General features: G+C 39.4%; 3 protein-coding genes across 4 annotated transcripts in view; 2 read left to right on the top strand and 1 right to left on the bottom strand.

Moving 5' to 3' along the window:
- Window positions 1-891: 891 nt before the first annotated feature.
- On the bottom strand, window positions 892-4,922 carry LOC119557347 (vesicle-fusing ATPase 1). Its single transcript, XM_037870084.1, has 6 exons — window positions 4,670-4,922; window positions 4,490-4,578; window positions 4,194-4,412; window positions 2,493-4,121; window positions 2,269-2,427; window positions 892-1,624 (listed from the first exon to the last, which is right to left on the bottom strand). The coding sequence occupies exons 1-6, from the start codon at window positions 4,676-4,678 to the stop codon at window positions 1,492-1,494; spliced, it is 2,238 nt and encodes a 745-aa protein (XP_037726012.1). The 5' UTR covers window positions 4,679-4,922; the 3' UTR covers window positions 892-1,491.
- A 744-nt stretch (window positions 4,923-5,666) lies between these two features.
- Window positions 5,667-12,768, top strand: LOC119556762. Its single transcript, XM_037869187.1, has 2 exons — window positions 5,667-5,837; window positions 10,235-12,768. The coding sequence occupies exon 2, from the start codon at window positions 10,277-10,279 to the stop codon at window positions 12,296-12,298; it is 2,022 nt and encodes a 673-aa protein (XP_037725115.1). The 5' UTR covers window positions 5,667-5,837; window positions 10,235-10,276; the 3' UTR covers window positions 12,299-12,768.
- The window catches only part of LOC119556761 (integrin alpha-PS1), a 56,576-nt gene continuing 40,201 nt past the window's right edge, over window positions 6,816-23,190 (top strand). For both annotated transcript variants that reach the window (XM_037869185.1, XM_037869184.1), the window contains exon 1: window positions 6,816-7,439. In XM_037869185.1, coding sequence (XP_037725113.1) covers window positions 7,252-7,439 — 188 coding nt within the window. In that variant the 5' untranslated portion in view covers window positions 6,816-7,251. The remainder of the gene's footprint in view (window positions 7,440-23,190) is intronic.

The following is a 23,190-nucleotide window of genomic DNA, read 5'->3' as shown; positions in this document are numbered from 1 at the left end:
ATGGGCCGATTGGCTCCAACAGGATGAAACAATTGTTAACAAATCGAAACAGAATCTAAAAACTAAACTTAAAAATGAAATCACAAATGTAACTATTAATCTAAGCGAAGGAGGAGATGTCATTGTATTTTATTTTTTCCATTTTTGTCCCGTCCTTTCTCCTCAATTTTTTTCACACAGAGAACAGAATATGAAAGGATCATTGGAATATGGTCTCTTTCGAATGAAAATCCTGGTAACTGCCGTTACTTGAGCAAATTAAAAAATGACCTTTAAAACTAGTTTTGGTTTTAAAAAAGTATTGAAACGCTTTAAAATACAAACATAAAATATCGATGTTCTCTGTGTTCAATCTATGCTTTTCCCTTTTTTTGTTATTTCTGGTTTTATAATTAGAATTTGGTAATCGCCCCGAGGGTTATCATAAATTTCTAACCACAACCAACCTTTTACCTCTCCTCCTGATAGAACGTTTTTGAAAAAAACCTTTAAACTGATAACAAGAAACATTAAAAAATTATACTAACAAAAGAAAATATTGTTGTTGCGCACTGCAAAAAAAAAATAAAAAACAAAAAATTATTCCATAAGCTGAGAAATAGTAAAAGATGATTTTAGAAAAATGAAAACAAAATCAAATATTTATATTTTGTTTATTGTTGCACAAATAAGTCCAAGGAGCAAAAAACATGAAACAATTAAGAGTAATATTGTGTGTCGCTTTTTCTAAACGAAATAAATCGAAGAGATCGTCAAGAGCACTTTTTGGAGGATTACTTGTTTTATTTCTCTCTGGTGAACCGGAAAAATACTCCTGACAAGTTCCAACCACTTGTAAGTATACCTTAATGGCGTCCCATATTTGGAAATGCGAGTCAGTTTAGATGGAACTTGAGATCGTTTTCTTTATTTAAGATAAATGTATAACATTGGCGGTTAACAATATTTGATTTAATACATATTGAATTAATTAGTTCAAAAGTTCACAATGCCAGAGGCAAAACATTGGTGTTTTCTACCGCTCTGAGAATGTACCGAAGCGAATCCGGAAATTAAAGGTAACGAGAGAGATTATTATGCTATTAACGAGATATTTGCTACGCGTGTCATTTATAAATTTAATTGAGTATCTGTCCATTTTGCAGTATTATGCTTAATATGCCATCATCTTCAGGTCACGGGTCTCACATATCTGTCTGATTTGATTGAGCTCTGTGGGGAAGAACTCGGAAATATAGGAAACTCCTTCGGGATGTGGATTTAGGGGTTTCTTTTTTTTTTTTTTTTTTTCGTTTGGGACCGAACAAACAACGCGAAGCCTGGATCGTATATATAGATATATGTCTTTGTATCTGACTAGTATATAAGTTTTGCGGTGTATACGTGTACATGGAGTCAACGCTTCTGATTCGGAGTCATCTCCTGCCCGTTCATCTGCACTTAGGATCTAATAATTGAGACTGCATTCGGGCGCATCCAGTTTCATATTCCTCACTGGCGCGCCACCATGTCCAGGCCGCCCTCCTCCTCCATCTTGGACAGGAACTTGATGGCCCGTTGCGAAGGCTCCGTCTGGCGTGCCATGTCAATGAGCCCCAGGAGCTTCTTGATGCCAATAAAGACGCTGGACAAGATTAATGGGACATTAGTATTTATGGTTCTATTAAATTTGTTAAATATATAAGAGCACACTTTACAAAAGATGTTTATTTTCATTCATTAAAAAGGAAAGTATATTCAAAATATTATATATTATATTATATACAATATATATTTTATATTATATTTAATATATATTAAAGTATATTATAAATAAAACTGGAATAGTTCTTTTTTTGAAAATAGATTTTTAGAAATCTATTTATGAATATTGGAAAAAATCCAGGAATAAGACCAGAACCGGGACCGTTAAAAATAAAATTTGCACAACCATATGAACAATTATAAAACACATTGTATTGTACCATTACTCAAAATGAGTATTGGTACAATAACAAACTTTAGTTTCTATTTAATTCAGTTTTAAACTTTTGTTATTATTTTTTTATATAGAGCTAAAGCTTTAACAACCAAAATGGAAACTAAAAAATATTGTTATTTTTTTTAAAGATAACTCTATTTTATAATACAACATTTACTACTGTTGGATTTAACACTTGAAAAAAAAGAATAATCTAAAATGTAAAGAACTTGGTATCTACCACTAAAAACATTGTATACATATATGAGAACTACGGCCAAAAATATGTGTTGAAATCAAAAACCTACCGTTTTCCAGCCATCTTCTTGCCAATCGCCTGGATCTCGCCCTTGCTGAAGATGTCCGTGTGCTCGAGCACGGCCAAAACGTGGTCCGGCTGCGAGAGATTGGGCACGTGAAGCACCGAGGTGAAGGCCGTCAGCATCTCCATCTCCTCCAGCACCTCACTGGAACAGAGAATAAGCAATCGTATACAGATAATACAAGTGAAGTCATTCCAATCCCAGCTCACCGTCGACTCGAGGTGCACAGAATGAGCAGCTTGCGACCCTTGGGTGGCTGTTTCTTGAGCAGCACCAGCAGTGCCTGCAGTGTCATATTGGAGTACCGGGGACCAATCGATCCGTAGTCCAGCAGACGCTCCACATTGTCCACCACAATGCAGCTGAGCGTGGAGCGATAGGCGTCGTCGAAGATCTTTCGGATGTGCAGACACTTGGCCGACTCAGTGTAGCCGACCATGTCCTCGGGCGAGCAGACCTTCACGAACGGGAAGTCCGACATCTTGGACAGCTGGGCGGCCAGTGCCGTCTTGCCGGAATTGGGGGCACCGGATACGAGTACGGATACCAGGCCACTGGACTCCGGAGCCTTGGCCTGCTGCACGTACAGCATGCCGTCCTCGAGAAGATTGCTAACCGGGGATCCCCAGTTGATGACACCCCTGGCCAGCATATTGTCGAGTATCTCCTGGGCCGTGCCGAATGCCGGCTTAATGTCATTCTCCAGCGAATGCATGAAGTCATCCCGATTGACCTTCAACTTCTCCATGGCCTCGGGATCCACAGTGACCTTGGCATCGGCCTTGATCAGCCTGTTCATGGCACTCGACTGGGCGGCACGCACCAATCCCTCCAGTTCGGCTCCACTGAAATTCTTGGTCAGCGCAGCAATCTCCTTGTTGTCCACATCATCGTTGATCTTATTGAAGTCGCGCATGCGCTTGGTATGGATATTAAGGATCTGGACGCGACCCTGTTCGTTGGGCAGGCTGATCTCCATTTGGACCTCGAGGCGGCCGGGTCGCAGCAGTGCCTCATCGATCATGTCCCTGCGATTGGTCATGCCAATAACCAGAATGTTGTTCAGCTGATCAACGCCATCGATTTTGGTCAGCAGTTGGTTGACGACGGTGTCGTGGACACCACTATTGCCGGCCACGGAGCCACGCTGCTTGCAAATGGCATCGATTTCATCGAAGATGATGATATGTAGCCCACTGTTGGGTCCCAGACGCTTCTCCTCCTCCTCGGCCTCGGCGAAAAGTCGTCGCACATTGGCCTCCGATTCGCCCACATATTTGTCAAGGATCTGCGGTCCATTGACGATCTTCGGCTCCCGGGCATTGAGCATGGTGCCAATTTGACGGGCCATCAGGGTTTTGCCAGTGCCCGGAGGACCATAGAGCAGGATGCCCTTGACGTGCTTGCAGCCCAGTTGCTCGACCAGCTCTGGCGGAAAGACACGGGAGGCAAAGGCCCGTCGAAAGATCGAGTTGAACTCCTTGTCCAGACCACCGATGCCCATCTTGCCGAAATCCCAATCGGGATTTATGATCGACTGGCGTACCACCTTGCCCTTGCTCTTGCCCTGCAGATTCAGGGAGCTATTCTCGGCCTTCTCGAACTGCACCACCGTGTTGCCCAGAATCCGGCCAAAGCGGACATTACGCATCGCTGTCTCCTTGCCCTCGCCCAAACTCTTGGGATCGAGGGCCTCCAGGGACTTGACGGCCAGTCCAAGCAATTTCTTGTCCTTGAAATTGAAGACCAGGGATTGTCCAACGGTTAGGGCCATGCCAGCGAACTGCATGATGAACTCCTTGGCCATTTGATCGGAATCGTAGGGCTCCTGGGAGACACTGCAGGCGATGGTATATTATAATCAATATTACATAATACCAGGGATTTTATTCTATACTATATGTACTCACGTTTTCTTTTGCAGAAAATCCGTTTCGAAGGACACACAGGTGATGACATCCGAGCTGGCATCGAAGCGATAGGGACGCACCTCTAGATCCTGGTTAATGGACACCATGGCCCACTTCCTTTGGACCAAAGAGAAGCCCACATAGCCCCTGGGCACCTCTACGGTCTTTTCCAGGGCGAAAATGAAGTGCTGTCCTGCAGCTGGCGATATGTCCGCATAGCTGGGAATGGGGATAATACAAATGGGTCTATATAGAGTACCAGGACACATATGTATCCATATCGCAGGACCACCTACTTCACTTCGTCCGGAAAATCGCCAACATTCACTATGGCCCGATTGGTCAGGGAAAGCTCGTCCGTGGGACATTTTGTGGCCTTCAAGCGCTGTGGAAATCAATACAATCCATTATTAACTAGTAGTTACTCACCACCCAAAAACAAGAAAAATCCTTATAAATACGTAAACCCAACTCACATAAGACATTTCGTTAGTTTCTGGGGAATTTTTTCAGAGATTCTTTACGAACTACCGAAAAATCGATAATAATCTTCCTAGGAAGTCCTTTAATGGCCAATAGTCGCACTTTTATGTGCGAATTAACCTTTTCAAATATTTCTTGCTGCGTCACTGTTTTAACATAACTAGATTTTAGTCAATACAGAATCAGTACTAGATGTATATTTTCTGAAGTTTCAGGACAAATGGTTTTAATTTTCAATTGGACATGCGCGCGGTCGATTTCCACTGAAAGTTGTGACAACATATCATTATAAGAATACATCGATATTTTTTGGGAATATATTCTTATCGTGAAATTTTGTTGGCCAAATATGAAATTATCGATACTATTTTAATGCTTTTTTATAAGTTTTCCTATTTAAAAACAGAGTATGATATGAATAAAAATATACTTACCATTAATAAATTTCATATAATTAAAAAACAAATAAATGTAGCTTGCTTAAAACAAAGTTTTTTTTTTGGGACTTTCTAAATTTTCTACTGATTTTAAATAATCATAAAATATGTTTTTAATTTAATTCATCATCAATAAGGTACGACTTTTAAATATTTACACACCCTAGTGTAAAAGATCAAAAAAATATATCAACAAAAAATGTAAACTTCTCGGCTTAATTGGAATTTAAAATGTTTAAAAAACAAATAAATATATATTGGAAAAATATTTTAATAACAGCTATAAAATGTCCAGTAAATAAGTTTTTTTTTCACTCAATCGATTCAGAATTCACAAGACTAAGTGATTGGATCGGAAGTATCATTAAAATGTAATTAAATTCGTCAAATAACGTATCGTCACAAATAGATTGTTATGAAACAAAATACAATTATGTTTCGGTTCTTCTAAGGTGTAAAATGGTCACTTAACTCCAAAGTAACAAACTTTTGAATTTAGGAATCTAGTAGTTTTTGCACAGTCAAAATTTAATGTCAGTTTCCATCATTCGGTTCAGTACAGAAACAAATCATTGTCGTTTTAGATTTTAGGCCCTTCAGAGCTGTTCAAAATTCGTAATAAATTTTATACACGTTTTTCAGTCCTCCGTACAATAAGATTTGGTTACTTTTCCAAACTAACGATAAGTTTGAGGAGGAATCGCAGTTTACCAGTGCAATAACAGTGAGTATTGAATGGGCACACAAGATACGGGTCAACGTAAAAACGGGTTCTTACAAGAAGTGTTCTTTTAAGTGATATCAGATTGTCCTATTGAGCTTCTATAACGATAAATGCTTGCGATTGCACGATTTTTAGATGCTTCTACAACCGTTTTCCGGTGCGCACTTTAAGCTAACTCCAAGTTTTCTACTCTTAATTTAACATGCGGACAAGAACGGCCCGAAGTAAAGTAAAGTTTTTGAAATGTATAAGTTAATCGAATAGTTCCTATTCGCGACCGGCAAGGTTATCGAATGACGCAACCAACGAACCTTCGAACGCTTTGCTCGCAACATGCTTGCCGATTGCTTGCAACTTGCTGCAACACATAATCTTTAAATCTAAATTAACAGATATTTAAGAAATTGTTTTTAAATATATTGTGATGTTTCCCTTTTTTCACTTAAAAACTGATAGAAATAAAATAAGTTTGTTAAATAAATGCATTTTTCTTAAAAACTGATAGAAATAAAATAAGTATGTTAAATAAATGCATTTTTTTTATTATATGTAAATTAATCATTAGTTATGTATGTTCAGTAATATACATAATGTTTTCTATTATTATTTTATTTATATTTATTGTTCTTATTAAGTTATGTTTTACTTATAAAATAAAATTCGTTTAATAATTCTCAAAATCGATTTAACATGATTTTTTTAGTTTCTAAAATTTATTTTTAATAAAAATAAACATTAATATAGATATATTATATTATATTATATTATGTATAGATATTATATAGATATATCTGTTTTTTTTTAAGTACTTTATATCTTTCTTTGTCCTTGAATGAATTCTGACCGCGATCAGATTTAGTTAGAAATCCCCAAATTTTGTAACAGTGATTCGAACATGTTGTCCAGCCGAATGTTTGATCGAACCGTATATAAGATAACTACACTTTAGCAGCGCTGTTATTGCTAGTTTTACCTCGCTCGCGTCGCGTTATCTTACAAAAAAAGAAAACCTGCGTCGTGTGCGATTCCGATTCGTACAATCGAGGGGAATTCGATTAGGAAACCACGAATCTTTATCAAAATGTGTGGACTGTGTTTACGTAATAGTATTATATTATTTTAACTTTTACCGCCAACGGATCTATGTATTATTTTTTTTTTTGCTGTGAGTGCGCGAATGAAATAAAAGGAAAAGAAAAACTGCAGCGAGCGGAGAAGAGCGTGGAAAATACGCGGACTACCTGTTGATTCCAAAGATCTCTACGGATCTAGTGTTTTTCTTTTTTGTTTTTGCCCGTTTGCCAAAGGTCGCGGGCTGTAAAACCTTTCCATTTGCCGTGCCCGGTGCACGTGCATTTAAAATACAAATATTTTTCGAATATTTGCGTAAAAAAAAAAAAAAAAAACACAAATCATGGAAGAGTCCGCGTTCCGAAGAAGGCTACAGATTTGTTTAATTCTACAAATTGTGATCCCTACTCTCTGCTTTAACCTGGAACAGCGATTGCCCATAGTGAAATATGGGCATCCGAAGTCTAATTTTGGCTACTCGGTGGCCACCCACACAATTGGCGAGGTCAATGGGCCCAACAAAACAAATTGGTAAGTGGCGCCCCGAAGAATGCTACAATCTTAGAGGATCAAAAAAAAAAAAAAAAAAAAAAACGTACATACTGGTTACGCAACTCAAAAAGAATCATTAGCAAAAGTTCGATTAGGTGAAGCAACTGTAGAGTTAATAAGTTTCAAGCGATAAGCAAAATACCTGAACAAAAGTTGTTATATACTAACTTGTAAAAAACCTTTGGTTAAATGAAAATTAAAAAAAAAAAACAAATTTTCATTTAGAAATTTACCTGAAAAAACCAATAAAAATTTGCAAATAATCATTTAGGGCATTTTAAAATGCTAATTTTATTATTATGGAAATTAATTCATTTGCTTAAAAATATTTACCTACATTTTACGTTAGAGGAAATACGTTTAAACTATATTTTTTCTATTTTCTTTATTTATGGAGCTCCAAAAATATTTTTAGTAATGTTAGAATTGAACAATTAAAATCTAATTTGTAAATCCATCTTCAAATATTTCAAAAATGCCTGGGTGCTTAAACTCTACTTTTCTGACGAAAAATTTTGGATAAACAAAACGATGAAGATCAGGTAAAGGAGAAAAGCCGAAATGGTCTTCTATAGGTAGTAATCCGCATACGAATCCGAATTCCGAGTTCTTGGCGCAACGCGGGGAATCTCCTCGGTGCGAAAACAGGTTTTTATTTTCGCCAAATCGATTTCAGCTTAATTGACTGGCATTGATTGTTATTAATCAGCAGCACAGACAGCAACAAATAATAATTTGCATTGCAATATCGTTGATGTTGTTGGGGCTTTCGATGTTTGCTAATGCGCGAAACTTGTTTAGAATCGTGTTTTCATTGTTGGATTACCATAAAGTGTTGGAATATTCAGTATTTCGAGAGATGATGCCAGGCTTTAAATAGTTTTCCGCCAAAACGCAGTGGATTGGAACGAATCAACATAGACAAAATAATCTAAATCCATTTGGTAAATGCATGACAGATGTTGCAATACGGAGCAAATAATCAGAATTTGTAATATTTATATTTTGTATTAAATCTTTTTTAAAATTTTTTTTTATGAAACCCATTTTGTAATATTGCAGTTTAAAGTTCATTTAAAGAAATAAAAAAAGGAATCCATATAATATTATTTCAAAGCACTTTCCAAAGAAAGCCCATTTTAAAATATTCCAAATAGTTTTTGAGCCATTCAAAGTTTATTCAATGGTGCAACCTATTTCAAAACTTTTTTCAGTGAGACCCATTCTGATATATATCAAATAGTAAGTTTCAAAGCCATTTAAAGTTCATTCAATATAATAAAATAAGAAATTTTTCCAAAGAAAATAATAATAATAATTATAATAAAACCCATTTAAAGTTATTCCAAATAAGTCGTTTGAGCCATTTATAGTTATACATTCAAAAATGAATCACTACAGATATTTTTTAAATTGATTTTTTTCTTTTTTTGATTTATTTTCGTTTCAAGTTATATGCTTCTTGGGAATTTTGAGGACTCATCGACGTTTTATGCGATTTATTTATTTAGCGATAGGTTAATCACTTATTTGCCCTCCAGTATTTGAATAAGGATTTGCTCTGTTTGGTTTTGAAATATTTTTTGAGTTTTTGGTTGTTTATTTTACATCTTTTATTTTTGCAAATATTTGAGTCCGCTTATCGACTTTTTTGCTTGGTAATTTTTTTATGGGACAGATAGCGAGCGACAGATAGTCGGAGAACAGTCGAAATGTTTGTTTTTCTTTTAAAGAACCCTGCCCCTTTAATATTTTCCGTATTCAGTTTTTTTTATCTTTAACTTAACCCTTGTTGTTTTTTCTGACTGGAGCGGATGTCTATAAATTTGCATTTTTCATAGGCTTGCGGACTCATTAAAGGTGCCATTGGTCGGGCCTAAATGTCTGCACAGTCTCGAAATGGCAACTATGTTTATAAGCTGGCCTCCTCCTTTTTTTTCTCTATATACATACATATATATATTAGCCAAACCAAACTCGGTAGACAAAACGGAGCCAGACGGCAATGACCATAAAAATGGGCAGACAACAAATCTGGAATCAATACAAGACGCGACTTGGATGCGCCAATGCACAGCGAAAAAATATTCATTGCTACATTTTGTTGTATAAATACTTGTTAAACAAGCCAATTCCTTTTCTTTACATTTAACAGGGTTTAAGCCCTTAGGAGTATCTTAATTTCAAACCATTTCGATAATATAAAGTGGAGAAATTTAAATATTTTAGTTAAAAAAAGTTTAGCCCTGTTAATTGATTTGAATTTTCATTTTCATTCATTTGAATTTTAACTTTTTATTTATTTATTATGTAACATAGATAAAAAAGAAAATAATATAATATTGTTTTTAAGTGTTTAATACGATAAAACTGCTTGATATAGGGTCGTTTTCTTGTCCTTAATTTAAATTTAAAGTAGAGAATTAACCTTGAAAACGTATGGGAATTTAGATCAAAAAAGTATGTTTTAAGGTTAACATAAGGCACTTAAGGAAATATTAAAAAAAAATCGAAAACTTAAATACAGGCTACTGTTTTTCAAGTGTTTTGAAGCAATTGAGACCCCCTTTTTGGGATTCCCCCATTTAATACCCGGCCAGTTTGTATTTGCAACACTTTTAGAGCTGGTCAACTGCACTCCAGTGGGTTGTCAGTGGGTCAAACTAATTACACTGGGTGTTGCCCCACCACCACCACCACAACCACCACTACACCACCGTGTTTTTTGCCATAAACAGAAGCTAATCGAGATATTCCCACCGCCTTGCCCGCAGAGAGATACCTTGTCCAGAGGCAGATCCCCCATTCCATCCACCATGTATCAGGGCAACAGGCGTTCGCAGAGCGTGAACCGACCCCCACCCTATGCCCTCCATCGCGGCATCCGGAATATCTCGGAGTGCCGGAGATGTCAGCAAATCGATCCGACCTTGCTGGATCCTCTGGATCCGCGTCGCATCCAGCAGCAGCTGGTGATGGTCTATCTGCGTGTTCGGTCCGCCAATGAGCCCAATCTGGAGTATGTGGACCCGGGTCTAACGCAGGAGCAGCGAAAGCGGCAGCTCATGTACAGTAATCGCCCATGGATGTTGATTAAGCCGCCGCATACCATTATGGTCACCCGAACTGCTCTGCCGACGGCTCCGGGTGCCGCCACTGGGGCACCGGGTGTGGGCACTGGCCCGCCGAGGGTTCAGCCCAATTATGACATCGAGTTCCGGTTCCGGCGGATTTTCAGCGAGCGGGCCTCGCAGGCGCTGGTCTATAAGAACATATCGGAGCCGATACTGCGGCAGATGTTCCTCGGCGGCAGTGGCCTCATCCTGATTACGGGTGCCCCCGGCAGTGGCAAGACTCATTCGTTGCTCGGCTCCCGAAACTCCCAGGACGGTGGCATTCTGCGTCGCACCTTGGAGTCCATTTTCCGTTGCGCCGGCTGTGACCTGGTTGAACGCTATATCGTCCAGGCGGACAAGTTGGGCTCCGGATTTACCTGTATACCGGCAAAAACTGCACAGAAATTGGCCGCCCAGGAGGATCGACTGTTGCAGGGAGCCCAGCCGGCTGTAGCCACGCCGAATCGTCCGGAGTGCAGTTGGCAATTGAATGGCGTGAACATCCAAATCAATCGGAAGCGTCGAGCTTGCTTTCTGGGCGTGCTGATCGTGCAGGACGGCAGCTTCTATGATCTCCTGGACCATCGCAGTGAGACCGATGGACGTCCGCCGGCTATGACGCTACGGGAGGATCGCAAGGGTAGGTGCTATGCGGTGGGGGCCAATCGCCTGGAGATTCGCAGTGCCGACGAGGCGGAGCTTATGATCAAGGCGGCCCTGACCAAAAGGGATGCATGGAGCCATCATGGCGGCAGCCATCTGGTGATCAACATATATCTCGTGGTCTACGATAATATCCGACGGAGTGAGCTCCTCGAGTGCGGTCAAATCACGATCGTGAAGGTCCTCACACCCAGGCTAGTGGACACGGCCAACTCGCGACGTTCCTGTGGTGCCCTGAAGACGGTCTACACGGTGCGCAACTGCATCAGCTGCCTGCACAGCAACCAGCTGGCCATCCTGAAGGGCAAGCCGCCCAATAGGAAGCCCCCCTCTAGGGAGTGCAGTCTCACCCAGCTCCTGAGGCACTTCTTCGATGTGCGGAATCTGGCCTGTGTCGTCTGCCTGGCCACCATTAGCCAGGAGCGCGGCCAGGTGCTGGAGAACATACGAGCCCTGCGATTCGCCGAGGAAACGATCTACATCCAGGAGGATGGTTCGAATGACGCCGAGGACGAGGAGAAGCCCACGGATGCCGATTCGGGCCTGTTCGCCACATTTCTGGACAAGAACTTCAAGCCCAACTACCGAGCCATCCGCACGGTTATGCCCATCGAGCTGCCTCCCTTCGCGCAGGCCCAATCGCTGATCGACAATCTGAAGGCCAATATAGCACGGCGCAAGCAATTGCTGGTCTCCTCCAAGAGCCTCAGCAAGGATTTCCTCGAGCGAATGCATGGTAGACGGGACGAGATCTTCGTCCTGCAGGCCACGGCCCTAAAGGAACTGAGTCAGACCATCTTCGAGTCCTCCACCCTGGTGGAAAAACTGGAGGTGGTCCACGAACCGGTGCGCTATGGCAAGATCTCCGTTCAGGCCCAGCAGGCCGAGAAGCGGGCCCAGATTTCGGAGAATCTGCTCCACGGACGCAACGAGCAGTTGGAGCGACATGTCAGTCATTCTGAGGGCAACGAGACCCCGGAGACAACTGGGGATGCCAGGAGGCGCAAGGCTCAAAAGGATGAAGTGGTCAAAAATCAACCGGTCTGGCATCACTACTAAGCAACTATCCTGATCTGAAGTTCTAGTCATATGTGATCTCTTCTTGGAAAGTGCCTTCATTGCGAATTTAGATCTCCAAGGAATTTCACATCTACCTCTTTTGAAGTCCGGAACAAAGCTGTTTAATGCTATTATACAGGAGAGAATACCTATCCACGAACCGGTCAAAACTCAACCTGTCTGGCATCACTACTAAACACTCTAATCGCATGTTCTAGTCATTTGTGATCTCATCTTGGAAAGTACTCTCTTTTCGAATTTAGATCTCTAAGGAATTCACTTCTATATATCAGATCAGGAACAAATGCTATCATGCTATCATATAGGTCAGTCTATCTCTTTTGTACTGGATATAATATTGTAACAATTTTGGTGTACCACGCTAATGATCCTCTGTATGCTAAAAAGATGAAGTGATCAAGTACGTTGAAGAGTAACTAAACAACAAAAATATATTTTTATTAAAGATAGCACGACTTGTAAAGGTTTTATATTGCCACGTAAGCACTGACACACTTTCCCACAGCTCAACGGATCTGAGTTCCCAATATTTTAATCCGGACTTTAACTTCTTCCCTGCGCGAGTGTTCTGCATTCCCAATTAGTTGGAATGCATTTGTCACATTTTGTCAGGCCATGATCAAGGCTACGATCGGTAGGTGAGGGGGTCTAGGGTCCACAAAAAAAGAAGAAATATGAAACGGGGCTTGAAAGCCGCCGACCGCAATCAAAAATCCATTTACACGTTCACTCGCACGATCCGTGGTTGTCCGAAGTGGATGGCCCCTTGGCCGCCGGTCATGTGCCATGTGCATTGGGGCTTTTGATTTGCTGACAAGCCAACGTCATGTTCGTCATGCATTGCCCCCTCGACTGTCTGTCTCTTGGACGTGCAGATCACGCGCTTTGTGGGGTCGCCGGAATGGGAAACTACAAACAAATAACCGTCAAACCTGAACCTGAACCTGGTTGCCCATTACTCCGGTTAAAGCTCCGGTTAAACATAACGTAAGTAGATAGGGACATTAGACTTGAACGACGTACTCTTTGGTATCTATGAATGAACATCTATGAACAAAAATCCTGCAAATCAAAAACTCAATTGTAATGTACATGGTCTCCGGTTAGAGTTTCGGTTAAAGTTCTGGTTAAGCCGAACGTGAGTAGGTAGAGAAAAGATTTAGTTTATATCGCTTAAGTTCATTAAAATATACTTATTACCTATATCACAAATACTAAATTTACAAAAGGTGTTAACTATGGATTTATAGCAGCAGGGACACTGCCCGTTCTCTGCCGCCACACAAACATTGTACAACAAACGAAAAAGGTTCATTGTATTTAGCATGGACCGTTGATTTATAGTGATAAGCAGTTAGCAGTTAGATAAGCAGTTTTGTTGGTCAGAGCGACGTGTTTTTAGTAACGAAATCACACGTATGTGAAATTATAATAAAAACAAATAGCCCTTAAGCAAATTTAAATGGGATGCATAATATATTTGCCAGTACTTAAGTAAGCCTAAATGTGTTGGCTGTTGCATTTTGTGATGCAGTCTCAGTTCGATTTGTGTTTCATTTGTAAATGACGAACTTGGAAATCGGAAGGAGTAGGAGAAGCTGCACTATCTTACCGGACGCGCCGAGACGATGAATATAGGCGATGCATTCATTTTCCGATAATGCAGCGAGAAACCTTGAATCTCCAACTTGTTTCATGACCGCCTTTTGTTTTTTATTTTATTTGCATTCTGCGATTGTCGCATATTTGTTTTATTAATGAGAGTGCAGTACGCGAAAAAGGTACATATGCAAATAATGTCACTCGCTTATCGCCAGCCCATCTTAATTTTTTTCCAGCACAGGTACATACATACGTGCCGCAATTATCACCCTCGATGATATAGTACAAATTGAGATACGGTGCAGGGACGGTCGATTAAGGTATACGATTGTTTTCGCATACCCTTGCCGGCGATTTTATTAATCTTTTGGCATTCACAAAGCCATTAAACGTATATTCACATATGGGCTGATTTGTTAATTAGCGCCTAGAATCCATTTCAATGGAAACTTGTCGTAAACATTATTTAACTAGTTCTCTTGTTTTAAAAAGGAATTTCGAAAAAATATATATTATTTTATAAAGAAATGAATCTAAAATCTAAATTTGTAGTTATTCAAAAGTTTAGTATAAGTCTTGGCTTCCTCCATTACTCACTATTATTTTGCTAGCTCAACAAACTAAAACAAAAATTTGGTTCTGTTCGCATATAAATGTGGAACAACCATATCACTTTTTGCTTTTTGCTGACTTGTAAATCTCAGGGATTCCGGGGATCTCGTAGATCTTGTATCTCTTGTAGATCTTTTTGCTGGCTCTTCCACATCTCGTTCTACGTGTTTATGCCGTCAACATGTGTTCCTTGTTTGCGCCAAAATATAGAAGACGGAACGGCCCAGAGAAAAAATAAAGAACAACTTAAAAAACTGTTTCGGCGAAATGAGGTCAACAGACGCCAAACAGTCGGCAGAAAAGAGGGGGTTTTTGGGTGGTTGGGTGGTGCTTTCTGGGGTGGGCTATCCACGGGGCTGGTCGACAGTTTATGGTTATTATTGTTGCTCTTTTTTGCTGCTGGTGCGTGTGTCTGTCTTTGCGTCTGTATCTCCGCCAAATAGTTGGCCCAGGCCCACCAAAAAAAAAGGCAGAAAAATAATAAGAACCCAACCCAAAAGCCCATTCCTCATCGCCCCACTCCACCATGCCCTTTTCCCCAATTTTCCCCTCGTAAACAAATGAAGCCAAAAACGCGAAAACCGAAAAGCGCCAAACTAACAGCCGACTGGGAAATGGCCAAAAAACACTTGCTAAGGCAATGTAAGCTGGCAGACATGTGTGTATGCCATAAATATGAGCACTGGCAAGCACAGTTGGGGTCATAAAAATATTTATTTCTTAAATGAACGTAATCTTATCATTAAAGAAACGTAAGATTCAATACTTTAAGAACCTCAACCAAATTTCAACATAAAATACAAAAAATACCTATTATTTGTATATTCCTTGCAAATTATATATATTTAAAATATTGTAAACAGTTTCTAACTATTGTTGTGGCCTCTGCTGTGCACATAGATGCCCAACAGCGATCGTGGGGTATTAAGTGCCGATTTTCTTTAGGCTTCTAGGGGGAAAGAAGTTGGGAGTAGGGGTAGGTTGGGGGTGTGACTTCTGGCAGCCAAGATCCATGAGAAAAGTTCACTTGTTCATTTTTAGCTAATCGAGTTCACAGTGAAAATGTATCCAAAATAATGGCTTAGTTAAAATAAACTTACCTATTTTTGTATATATGAGTTCGTGAATATTTTTTATTCAAAATTTAGCTATATTATTGTGAAATTTGAAATAATATAATACTAATTTTGATAGATTCACAAGAAATATACACATTACTTAGTGATTTTTGTATAACGTATATGTTTAAACGGTTCGATTAACTTGGCCTTATTAACGAACAAATCTTATGCTCCAGCTGATCTTCCAAGAATTGAGATCTTATTATATTCTCCATCCCACTGTAGACAGTAAAACCGCCTGCTCAGTGGAACGCTGAGCGGCCCATAAACATGCGTGAAAATTCAATTGATTTTCCGGGGAGCTGAGGGCAGAGTAGTTGGCATGCGTATTTATAGAAAATAGAGGAAAATCCGAACGATGCAAAAGGGGGGAATCTACGAATAGGCAAAAATGCCCATTTTGGTGTGGGAAACAAGAGGCTGGTTCGATTCGGATACGGATTCGCATAGGAAAACCGATATGGGAACTGGGATTGGGACTTTGCCTGGGCAGCGGCTGTCGAGTGGCGAGATACAAGGCGGCGCAGATATACTCAGATATTCAGATACATTTGCGAAAACCCAGGGACTTGCAACATAATTTCTGCCAGCAACTAATGAGACCCGAGGCTCCGAAAGTGTTGCCACAGCCTCGACTCCATAGACCTCACTCCATAGAGCCGAAAAGAGCGTGTGGGCGGCTCTTGATTTATGGCCAATTGGATGGCAGTCGCACAGAAGAATCGCGCAGAAGAGCTGCGAAGATTTCGGGCGGATAGTCGCCGCTTTCTGGCCCCACTCGAAATCCCAAATCCGAATCAAAATCAAAAAAAAAAAAAAACCATTGCCGCGTGGGTTAACAGCAGGAAAAAAATCAAACACGAAGTTGGGGCCACAAACAAAAAAAAAAAAAACACTCACGATGATTTTGCGCATAGAAATCAAAGAGCCCACGCCCCCGGGGGAGAAGAAACGGCCCACTAGAAGAATTGGCCGACAAGAAGAAGCGACCTCCGAAGAATCGTCTCCCTGAGCCAGCGATAAATCAATAAGCCCCAAAAAAAAAAATATGTGGCAACCGCTTCCACTCTGCCACCGCTCGAAACTCCGACAAATTGCCCATTGGGCTGGGCAACCGCAATCTCGTAATGACGGAGGATGGGCTAAAGATCAGTGGGTTCAGCAGAGGATCTGCGGATCAGTGCGGAGCCCAAACGACAAAAAGGAGCGACAAAAACTGTTTAATAATCATGGGCACAGGGAGAAGCACCAAAATCAGCGGATGGTATATTACTAAGGCCTTTTAAACTTAGCCTGCACAATATTACACAATTCCTTAAAAAAATCTCCGCATATAAGAAAAAAAGATATATGAAATTACAATTTGAGATCACACTATAATAAAGTTGATCTCTACTTACGTAAAGGAAGTTGATCAAACAAAAACAAAAGATAAGATCAAGAAGATTTGTATAGGTTTTATATTATCATCTGATCAATATAATATCTTGTATACTAATGTGTCTCGATCCAAAAAAGGGGTTAATGAGAAAGGGCCATATCAACTGGATCAGTACAGTTAGATAACTGGGTTGTCAATGAAAATATGCATAGGTAAATGGAGCATGGGAAAGCTAGACCTCGACCCAGACGAGGTGGCAACCGCAGATCTGCGATCAAATCCCGATTCCGATTCCGATTCCGATCTTGATCCCCGATCGCTTTGGTGGCTCATCTCACGCAGATTCCCCGGTCGTGGCATTAACCCTGTTCGTATCGCAGTCACATGGGTGAGATTTATGGAGCAAATACCGTGGTTACCCCGTCCAATTCCCCTCGATGTTTTCTGTTTGCCCCGGGGCTAAAATGAGAATTGTGCGAATGAAACTCGTTACCGGGGAAGGAGAAAGAGGGAGAGGGAGCGAAGACAGAGCAAAGCAGGCCAGACAAAGGCCGCAGATGGATCGAACCATTGCCAATACTCGTACCTGCCCCAGTCTCCAAGATACACTGCAAAATATGCCTTGATGTTATTTAACATTTATGTGAAAAAAACCTTTAAGTAACCAGTAAAATATTTCAACACATTGTTATGTAACATTGTATTACCCTACTGGTATAAAGTTTATACTATAAACAACCTTTTTCAAAGAACCACTTTGACCTGTTAGTGACCAAAATATTCAAGTACCGAGTTCAAAACCGACCTAGAAATGATACTGGTATTTCCCGAACCTTTGTAGGATGCCAAATAACCTACTTTATTGCTGATATTTTTTTCGAACAATATTATTATATATTATATATTATATTATAACTATATGTAAATATCATTTCTTATATTTCTATTCCTTTGTAAGAATATTACATAGTAGGAAATATTAAAACAATTTTTTTTTACCTCCAATTTTTATGATTTTTTTTCAAACTTTTTTTTTGCTTTTTTGTATGTGTGCGTTGCCAGTAAGCTGAAACTTTGTTAAGATCGCTCTCCATCTCCGGCATATAGCCCCCCTCTGGCGCCCCGGTGCTCCGCCCCTGGTAACCTTCCCGTCCACCTCGATCCGGTCCAAGTGGCTTCTTCCCGCTCCTCGTGGCGGATCTGCGATCGTGTTGCTTGCTGTTGCTTGTTTCTAATGAAAAGTGACGCCTTGCTGGTAACTTAAGATTTTTTCATTCGGTTTCTTTCTTCCAACTCTAGTTTTTTTTTTCTTTTTACTGTTTGGCTGTTTTTTTTTTCGGGGGGTCTTTGCGTGCTGGGAGATCGCCAGGCGATCGGTTTTGTTTTTCTCCGATTTTTTCTTATTTTTTTTTTTTACGGTTTTTTGGTCTTTGGTTGTAACGATTTTGGCTGGCAGTTTGTTAAACATTTTGGGCCATTCGGGGTGAACCAAATGAAGATCGTATCGAGCCTTTGGGGAGTTTGCATCTGGAGTCGCTGCGGTGAAAGAGCCGAATGAAATTGATCACTTCTGGTGTTATGGCAACTCTGCACGAGAGCGGTAACCTTCTTTTGTCGATCGGGGTCACCCTTGGCATTATTTGATCAGCTTAAACGCTTCAGCCACTTAAAGTCGTTGGCATTTGTGGCTAAATGATCTTCACTCGTTGATGGGGTATAATTGAGATTTTTCTTAGCCTCAACACTTCCATTTGATTGAATTCTTGTGCAACGTAATCAGGCGGAAAACCTGAAATTCATTGGTTATTTTATTAAGGTAATCCTAAGTCGAAGAATGAACAAAGGGTTTCCAGTTTTAATTGGGGAAATACTTTTTATTCTTTGCAAAATACCATTTTGAGTAAATAATAAGCTTTCTCAGCCATATGTTAAATAAAATATGTACTCATTACAAAAATTTATATATTTATGAAAATATTTTAAGGTCTTAAAAAGATTTTCTATTTTTTTCTTTATAATTTCTTTATTTTCTTTATAGTTTCTTCAATTTTTTAAATAAAATTTAAATGTTTGAAAATGTTTTGCCACCATTTTCCTGAGCTAATTTATCCATCATGAAGATTCTTGTTTTGACACCAAAATCGATCATTTGCAGAGTTCTAAATTATTTCTTGGCATTTCCCTGGTCTTCTCACACTCTCCTTCGTGTGTTTTTCACGATTTTTCTCCGTTTTCCATTGGCTTTTCCTCCTGATGGTCTCTTTTTATACCCTTGCAGAGGGTATATTGATTTCAGTCAGAAGTTTGCAACGCAGTGAAGGAGACGTTTCCGACCCCATAAAGTATATATATTCTTGATCAGCATGACTAGACGAGTCGATCTAGCCATGTCCGTCTGTCCGTCTGTCCGTCTGTCCGTCTGTCCGTCTGTCCGTCTGTCCGTCTGTCCGTCTGTCCGTCTGTCCGTCTGTCCGTCCGTTTCTACGCAAACTAGTCTCTCAGTTTTAAAGCTATCGGGCTGAAACTTTCCCAAAAGTCTTATATCTTTTGCAGGTAGTATATAAGTCGGAACCAGCCGGATCGGACAACTATATCTTATAGCTCCCATAGGAATAATCGGACAAAAAAATGAAAAAAAATTATATCTTTGGTGTTTTTTAGCATATAAACTCCTAAGCTTGGAAATAACAATTTTTAAATAATTTTGAATTTTGAATTAAATTTTATCGAAATCGGACGACTATATCATATAGCTGCCATAGGAACGATCGGAAAATTTGTGGAAAAATAATATGAAAAAAATTTTAGCTTCGGTGTTTTTCAACATATAACCTCCAACGCTTGGAAATAACATTTTTTAATTAGTTCTGAATTTCGAATTAAATTTTATCAAAATCGGACGACTATGTCATATAGCTGCCATAGGAACGATCGCAAAATTGGTAGGAAAATAATATGAAACAAATTATAGCTTCGGTGTTTTTTAACATATAACCTCCTACGCTTGGAAATAACATTTTTTAATTAGTTCTGAGTTTCGAATTTAATTTTATCAAAATCGGACGACTATATCATATAGCTGCCATAGGAACGATCGGAAAATTGGTAGGAAAATAATATGAAACAAATTATAGCTTCGGTGTTTTTTGACATATTATCTTATACTATTGGGAATATCATTTTTTGTGTTTTTAAATTTAATAATTATAGCTGCAAGGGTATATAAGCTTCGGCTTGCCGAAGCTAACTTCCTTTCTTGTTTTCTGTTGGTCCCACAAATTATGGCCTCGGCATTTTCCTGCCTTGATTGCGAGCTGTTCGCTCTTGGCACTTTGAGGCGTTTGGCTTCGCGCAATTTGGTTGCAACTGCCTCAAAGTTTTCCATCGCCCCCCCCCCCCCCCCTCCCACTTTCCCTTGGGTTTTCCTCAGTTTTTCCAACTGCATCTCTTCACCGGTTCTTTTCACATGCTGCGCGAGATTTTCGTGGCTCGTTTATTTATTATGATTATTTATTTTGTTTTACTTAGTTTGCGGCTGCCTGCCACAGATGTTGGCAGTTCATCAGCTGGCAAAGGGGCGGTGGGCGGGGTGAGGAGCTACCCACACACACACACATAAGCTAACAACACACACACACATGGGCTGAGGATTGATTAGATTTGTTCAGTTGAAGATTTCCCCGCATTTTCTTCAGTTTTTGTTTAACGCTGGAAAGTTCAACAAACGGCTGCCGCGCCCGCTGTCGCCCACTTTTGGGACGTCTTTGTTTGTCTCCCCCTACCCCGCCCCCTTTTCCAGCCAACCCCATTTGCTTCTTGGCACACAGAGAGAAAAAACTGACAAATTGTAATTTGAAATAAGGTTTTTGGACCAGAAGAACCACTTAAATGGGTTAGTTTTCTCAACAAGAGTTTTTAAAATAAAATAAACATTTTTTGAACCATTTAATGCAAGAATTGTTATTTATTTTATAGAATAGTCTATGCCGAGCACATTTTGAATTCTAATATTATACGTTTTATAATTCTTAAATATTTATACATTATTAGTTTGTTGAGTAAGAGTAGTTAAACACAAAAGCAAAAAATAAAATGAAATGATATGATTAATAATATCGAAAATGGTATACTATGTTGTTATATACTATGTGATAATAATATCCAATGACTTACTCTATTATTTCTTATGTTTCTTTTGCAATGTAAGGGAGTTTTCGTATATTTCCCACCAGATAGATATGTCTCACATATTTTTAGCTCCAGCCTGTTCGACTTTGCAAATGCAAATCCCGCCGCCAATCGACTTGCCACGCCCACCCGCCTTGGGAAACTGCGGCACGTGGGTGTTTGGTGGCATGTTTGCTTGACGAATTTTGACTTGGCTCCGCATCGAGTTGGGTTTCAGTTTTCGGTTGGTGCAACTGCAGCCCAGCTGCAACTTCCAGCCCCAACACCCAGACTATAAAATATAAGGGGCTCAGGCTTTGGCGCTGGCTTGGGGCAACAACTTCGGCTTCAGCTTCAGCTTTAGCCTCAACTTCAACTTCAAAACCAACTTCGGCTCCAACATCAACTTCTTCGACTGCGTGTGGGCGCCAAAATCGAAAACTGCGATGGCGACACAACTCTTGATAAGAATAAACGAACACACAGATACACAGCGATGTTGACAAGCCTGCACTGCGGCACTTTTACCAAAAGGCAGCAGCAAAACCCCGAAAGAAAAAAAAGTCGGGTCTGAAATGCTCTACAAGTTAGAAGACATCATAATATTATTATGTGTTAACAACAATAAATAAGAATTAATTATGATTTTTAGAAAATTTACAGTCGAACTTAATGCAAAGTTACAGTGGGAAATACATTATAATTATATGTAGAATCGTATATTCAAGCTAGCAACTTTTTAAAGACAGCAAAAGTGTTTTAACTTTCAAAAATCCTATCTATCTTTTCTTGCTTTTAATACGTTAGTTAAAAAAAAAACTTAAAAAATGAACATTCTCTTTAGTTAAGATTATTAAAATACAATATGTATCGAAAATATCGATAACAAATTTAAATCTTTTTTAAAAGTATCCGTTAAATACATTTAAAGTTCCCATCTAAAAGCACATATATAATACAAAGCATATATTTATTTATATTAATACAATATGTATCGAAAATATCGATAACAATCTTAAACCTTTTTTTTTAAGTATCCGTTAAATACATTTAAAGTTCCCATCTAAAAGCACATATATAATACAATAATAATATAATAATAATATATATAATATTTATATTATACCTCAATTAGTAACAATTACAAACAATCATATGAAATTAACTTTGAATTTTAAAAACTTAAAAGTATGTGAATGATATGCATATTTCCTATAAAATATATATTGTTTCGATAAAAAAATTAACTAATATGTGTATCTTATATTAAAAATGCCCATCTTAAGGCAGATATATACTGCACATTCTTGAGTAATCAAAGTTAACTGCCTCATTCGGTAAATTCCTGTCTCAATGAAATAAAACGATCTTGGAATTTTACGATACCCCTTGGAAAGAGAAGTTCAACTTCAACTCGTTTCGTTGTTGTGAGTTTGTTGTCGCCGTGTTTTATGCACTTGGGCTCCACTTTATGAGTTGTATTACTTGCAGTCAGTCCATAGACCTGCTTTTTCCGTTTTCAGCCTTTCTGTGGCTTATTTGCTTTCCAGGTAAGTTTATCTGGCGGAGTTGCAGTCATGGCACCAAACTGTCGTATTTGTGTGGGTCTGCAACTCCTCATGGGTTAATTGATAAGGTTATTGTTTTCAGTTCCCTTTTCGGAGGGCGTTTTCCAGCCCCAGCCCCCCGTTCGGAAAATCCAGGGGGCGTTCTTAAATGGGGGCGTCGGTGCCACAGAGCCAGAAAACTAGACTCTTGAAAACCAGAAATAGGTGCGATTAGGCCAAAGGCGTTCAAACAGTTCGTTCAACTGACAGTTTTCTGGCAAAGTTCTCGGCTTTTTTTTTTTACTTTTCCACTGATTGATTGCCCTGATTGATGTTTCCTGACTCTGTTGCCAGAAAAACTCTGGGTGTTCATGGTGTTCATTTAAATTTAATTTAATCACACAAGTACCCTATAGCCATCCTTTATTAAAATACAAATAT

This window comes from Drosophila subpulchrella, chromosome X, assembly GCF_014743375.2.
Source record: "Drosophila subpulchrella strain 33 F10 #4 breed RU33 chromosome X, RU_Dsub_v1.1 Primary Assembly, whole genome shotgun sequence".
NCBI lineage: Eukaryota > Metazoa > Arthropoda > Insecta > Diptera > Drosophilidae > Drosophila > Drosophila subpulchrella.
Note: the sequence above shows the minus strand (reverse complement) of the source record. Positions and strands in the feature narration are given on the sequence as shown.